The sequence below is a fragment of the Kryptolebias marmoratus genome, linkage group LG4, assembly GCF_001649575.2.
Source record: "Kryptolebias marmoratus isolate JLee-2015 linkage group LG4, ASM164957v2, whole genome shotgun sequence".
Taxonomy (NCBI): domain Eukaryota; kingdom Metazoa; phylum Chordata; class Actinopteri; order Cyprinodontiformes; family Rivulidae; genus Kryptolebias; species Kryptolebias marmoratus.
The window spans coordinates 30,670,583-30,676,582 of NC_051433.1; the positions used below are offsets into that span (position 1 = coordinate 30,670,583).

The 6,000-nt window shown below is 42.0% G+C and overlaps 1 protein-coding gene across 3 annotated transcripts in view; it reads left to right on the forward strand.

Moving 5' to 3' along the window:
* efcc1 (EF-hand and coiled-coil domain containing 1) overlaps positions 1-4,023 on the forward strand; it is a 51,464-nt gene extending 47,441 nt beyond the window's left edge. Inside the window, exons 7-8 of one of the 3 annotated variants that reach the window (XM_037975408.1) lie at positions 3,529-3,728; positions 3,820-4,023. In XM_037975408.1, the coding sequence (XP_037831336.1) occupies positions 3,529-3,728; positions 3,820-3,925 (306 nt within the window). In that variant the 3' untranslated portion in view covers positions 3,926-4,023. Of the gene's footprint in view, positions 1-3,528; positions 3,793-3,819 lie in introns of those variants that run through there. The other 2 variants (XM_037975409.1, XM_037975411.1) reach the window with 2 other exon arrangements.
* Positions 4,024-6,000: the final 1,977 nt, after the last annotated feature.

Genomic DNA, 6,000 nt, shown 5'->3' on the forward strand with positions numbered 1-6,000 from the left:
GGGTGTACTCGTCCACTATAACCATCAAGTACTCACCAGTTGGTAGAGGGCCATAGAAATCAGCGCTGACTGTATGCCATGGTGATTCTGGTAGTTCTGACATTCGAAGGGGCTCGAGGTGAGTTACTGGGGTGTTTGCTTGGCAGGCTAAACAGTTCTTAACTACAAGCTCTGCTTTTTGGTCCATATTGGGGAACCATACTTTCAACCTGAGCAAAGTCTTTGTCTTGACAATTCCTTGGTGTCCCTCGTGGGCTAATTTTAGAACTCTGTCTTCCAGCCAGATGACGATTCTAGTGCCTCGAAGAAGAATATCGTTCCTGTTTGACACAGCCAGTTTGTTGCAGATTTGCTTGTACTTTTGTAGCATGGTGACATCTTGTGAGTCATCCTTGACCTGGTGCCAGGTGTTGTCTCTTAAGTGTGCAACAACCTTTTGTAGGACTGTCTGTGAGGGTTGCCTCTTTAATGTCAGCTAAAGTCATGGCTTTGGGTGGGGCATGTTGTGCCAGGAAGTTGACATACTCTTCAGCTACCTTTGCTGCTCTTGTGTGGTTTTCAGTCTGTATGGGGATTGGATGCCTGGACATGTAGTCGTCTGTTATCCGTTCCTTTTCTGTAGACTACTCGAAGATCGTATGGTTGAAGCCTTAGTCCCCATCGTTCGATTCTTGCAGGTGGTTTTGAACGAGGGTTGTTCCATATTACTTCCAGCGCTTTGTGGTCTGTAACCAAAGTGAAAGGGTGTCCATACAGATACAGATGGAAATGTTCACAGCTCCATTCTATTGCCAGTGCTTCTCGTTCTGTCTGCGAGTAGCATCTCTCCACGTCGCTTAGAGCACGACTAGCGTATGCTATAGTGTGTCTCTCTACCTCCTTTCCAAGTTGATAAAGAATAGCTCCCAGACCAACAGGGCTTGCGTCTACGACCAGTTCTGTGTCTTTGTTGGGATCAAAATATGACATCACAGTCTCACTGGCTAAGCTGTCTTTCAAGTTTTGCAGGGCTTTTGCTTGGATTGGACCTCAGCACCATTGTGTGCCTTTCTTGGTCAACTCTCGAAGTGGTGCTAAAATTGAAGCAAAGTCTTTAATGAAACGTGAGCAGTATGTTGCCATGCCTAGCAGGCTTCTCACCTCGGTAGGGTTTTCCGGCACGCTTGCTTCCTTGATTGCAGCGACCTTCTTTGGGTAGGTAGATATGCCACTGGCTTGGAAGATGAATCCAAAGAATTCCAGCTTAGATTTGTTGAACTCACATTTATCTTTATTCAGTGTGAGACCTTTCTCCCTGAGCCTCTGGAACACCATTGTGAGGCTTTTGTCATGATCTGCTTGTGTCTTTCCATGTATGATGATGTCATCACTGAGGTTCTTCATGCCTTCGATTCCTTGTAGAGCCTGGCAGATGGCATTTTGAAAAACTTCTGCCGCCGATGATATGCCAAAGTTCAGACATTTATACCTCTTCAGACCTCTGTGCGTGCTGAATGTTGTAATGTATCTGCTGTCAGGGTGAAGGTCTAGCTGATGGTAGCCAGCTCTTAGATCAAGCTTGGAAAAAAACGTTGCTCCGTTCAACTCGTGGATGACATCGTCCATAGTGGGAGTAAGATGACGTTCACGTTGGATGGCAGTATTAGCTTGTCTCATGTCAACGCAGATTCTGACTTCATTTGGGTTTTTGGGTTTGGGCGGAGTTACAATCGGGGAGACCCAAGGTGTGGGCCCAGTCACTGTCTTTATAATATCATTGTCTTCTAACTTGTGGAGTTCATGTTCTACTCTCTGACGAATGTGAAATGGGACACGTCTGTGTGGCTGACATGTGGGCTGAACGTTAGTGTCTATGTGGAGTTTCACTTGAAAATCCTTCAGCATGCCTATGCCTTCAAAGAGTTCTGTGAAGCTCTCTACAAGTCTATCTGCCACTGTGGGGCCTGATGTATCTAAGACACTGTTCACTACTTTGATGAGGCCCAATTTGTTAGCTGTGTCGTAGCCTAATAGGGAACAGCCTTTGCCTGCTTTCACATAGAACTTGCATTTGGTCTTTTTGTTGTTTGCTTCTGCTTCACAGACAAACATGCGGGGTAGAACAGCCATAGAAAAAAACTTTAGTATCAGGTGGGACTAGTTGCGGTTGTGGCGATAGCAGGTCTAAGGCAGATTCACTGTTGATGTTTACCGTGGCGCCTGAATCCAGTATCACTGAGATCTCAACGCCTACTAGTTTAATATGAGACATTGGCAGGTTTTTTTTTCTGCGCCAGTTGTGACAAACACATAGTCATTGTCACTGCTAGATGAATCCTTTTTGTCACCTTGTGCTGAGCTGGTGATTGAGAACACTTTCTTAGAGGTTTTGTGGTATTTTATGGTACACTTTGGGCTTTGTGTCATAGCTGTGGACAGGAGGCTTTTGTTTCGATCGACATTGTCTGGCAAAGTAGTTTAGCTTACCACAGGCTTTGCAGTCCTTTCCACGTGCAGGGCAATCCCCTTCATGTGGATATTTCCCACCACAATTTCTGCACTGGTTGCTTGGTTTGTTGGTAGATGTGACTTTGTAGGCTTTGTTCGGTTGACCTTTCGGCTGTATGGCGTTCACAGACGCAGCTGCTCCTTGTTCCATGCCTGTTGCGTGCTGCTCGGATAGTTCCATTGATCTCCCGTAATCTAAAAGATCCCGTAGACACATGTCAGGCTCTCTCAGCGCTCGTCTGTGGAGCCTGGACGACGTACAACTCTGAATTAACTGTCCTTTAATTTCTAGATCCACATCAATAAATCCACAATGTTTTGTGAGCATGCGAAGCCGTGTGCATTATGTGTCGTACTGCTTTTCTAAAGACATATACTTCGTACAGGACGTTTTTCTTTGGTGTAAAATACGTGTCGAGCTTCGTTTTCACATCAGCATACTTGTCTGAGCTCGCTGCTAGCGTGTCGTAAATATCATGTACACATTCACTGGCTAGGGGCAACAGTAGAGCTTTCAGCCGCGCGTCACCCGAAATGTTGAAAGCAGCTGTATAGTTCTCAAACCTCTGTATCCATTTTGTCCAGCGCGGTCAGACTGAACTGGGTTCCGTTTCAGTATCAAACGGTGGAAGTGCAGGTGTAGTTGTAAGCGACATGGTTCACTCCAGCTTGTGTCGTTGGTATTAGCTGGTTGGCTAACTGCTAGCTGTCGACGGGGAGCTGCCGTCTGGGTATACGTCCCCCTGTTCCTTTTCTCCGTCTCCGTTTTTAATCCTCGTCGCCAATGTGATGTTTACAAAAAAAATCAGACATGATTGTAAGCCTGCAACAGGAAATGAGGAGCAGAGCAACTTATGACAAAATATTTCAGAAGGTTTGGGGCGCCTCAGATATGTAACTTGTAGTTACTACAATTTTACAGACCAGTGCTGGAGCATTGTTTTGCCTTCGTGGTAAAGTGCTGAGCCTCTTGTGACTTTCTAGTTTTTCCTGTGAACTCTTCTTGAGCTTGTTGTATTTTTTGTGTTTATACCTACCTAGGACAACCTGACCTTTGTGGATCCAGTCTGGTCTGTTTTGGAACCCCGCCTCGAAGATAAGCTACCTACCTGTTTGCCTGTGCCTGTCTGCCTGCCTGAACGGAATACTTACCTGTTGCCTCCTGGAGAAACTGCTAACCGACTACTGGGAAATACTTACCTCCTATACTCACCTCCGTGCTGTGGACTGCTCTTTGCACCGTAAGAACTCTCACCTGGATATCAACCTTATAACACTTACCTGTTCGCTCACCAAAGAAAACCTGAGACTCACCACGTCCTCTGTTTTCAGGTCCTGGTTCCTGTTATTATCGCCCCACCTGATTCACTGTAAAATAAACTCACTTCCTGTTACGTTGGTCTCCCGTGTCTGTCTGACGCCGAGCTGCTCACTTTAGAAAAGTTCAGAATCCTGACAGTTAGAAGCTTTGATTAATGACATGGCAAGAATAAGGACAAATCAACTTGAAATTCATTTTAAAGACATTTGATGATTTTTCAATTTTTTAATTTAAAAAATCTGAAGAAAAAAAAGTCACATGCCTATTGGGACCAAAAGGAACACCGTTTCACTTCGGGATCACAGGTTTTCCCAAAAGGTGTTTTTTTGAGCCACCCTAATATCCGTTTTGTATATAGTTTGTCACAGCACGATTCGCCCTGGAAGCATGATCCATACTATCAGTTCACTTGTACATGCGCTAAAAAAAAAAAAAAAAACACTTTTGGGAGGGTATTTTTATTTTTCTATTTCATTGTGAGCTCATACATACAATATTATTTAAAGAGAATAACAAAAATAGGGGATCAAGTATTAACAGTGATATTGGAGAAATAAATGTAGATTTGTTATGCTAAAAAAACTGTCTAAACATCAGTGCCTTTTGATGGCGATGTGTTAGTAATGTACCTCAACAGCATAATCAGTCAAATCAAATATATATATATATATATATATATATATATATATATATATATATATATAAAAACTTCATCGATGAAAATCACATTCTGTTTGATTCGCGGTTAGGAGAAAGGAAAAAAAGAGGGTAAAACAGAGCAAGTACAGCTAGCCAATCAGTGTTTGCTCTTTGGACACGCCTCTTCTTTAGAAACTCCCACTTTCAGTTTGCAGAGAACCCCTTCTCGGTGTACTTGCTTTTTTCAGCCGTTGCAATTGTTTAATCCGTTGTTAAAAATGTCCATCCGATACCTCACCATGTCATTAGAAGCAAAAACTCTTGCAAAAGTGCAGACGTGAGTGGGAAGGCACACATCCCAGGATGAACAGCGTCAGTGAGGATGAATGCAGACAATAAAAACAATGTGTGGCCCGGTGTGCTGTATGATACCAGACAGAATGGATCAGTAGAAACATTGCAGACCCGTCAGAACCCAGAAGAACCAGACATCGGTGTCTCTTAATCCCTCAATCAGCTCCTAGGACCCATATGGTACTGAACATTTTGCTGTGATCAATTAAGTTTCTTTTTGTACTTTTAGTAGACTGTTATGGTTTGATTATTGGATTAGGATGTTGAGTTTAGATGGTACGTTTTTTCATATAGTAATAATCAAAATAATATAAACGGTATTTTAAAGAACAAATCATACAAATAGATTAACAGTAAATAAATAAATATTGTGAAGAGAAACCGTTTATTTGTCCTACATTAAAATCATTTGTTAGGGATTTCTGTGTAGGAAAAATGTTTATATCATTACTAATATAAAGATATACTTTATGTTAAAGTTTTTACAGTGTTCTGTGATCAGTATTATTTTATTAATGTGGTTTACCAGTTTGGATAACCTGACTTCCTATCAAGCTATAAGAATGAAGGCAAACATGCTAACCAATGCCTCAGACAAAGACCTGCAGCCCATGGGTGGTTCTGGACAGGGGCAGACAGAAGTGGCTCTTTGGCTCACTTATATATTAAATTATAAAATATTGTTTCTTGTTTCATTCTTTTTTAATTGCCCACCATGAAAAAACACTGACTACTCTGGCCCCCTGTGGTACATCTGGTCTAGAACCAGCCTCTGAACCTAACTGCTTATAAATATTTAGGTTTTAGACTTTAAAGGACCAGAATTTACACAGAACTTACTTTTGGCTGTCTGGCATGAATTTAAAATATTAAATCTGGTGTTATGATCAGTTACTCAGTACTTGAGTAGACTTTTTACCAAATACTTGTTACACTTGCTTATTTAAAGATTAATCTACTTCTGCTTAACATGTTGCAGTTATACTACTCTGATTGGTGTACAATTTTGGGGTATCTAACCCACCTCTGTAATAACTGCACTATTGATTTTTTGTTTTTACAAAAAACAGCCATAAAGTAAAGTATGCCACTTCTGTGGACACCCCACCGTGGTGAGTGTCCCATATTTTAATTTCTGAAAGGTGGCTGTTGTTGTCTTGCAGCTGTTTGCTGTAGTCGTAGGCCTTTTTACAATACAA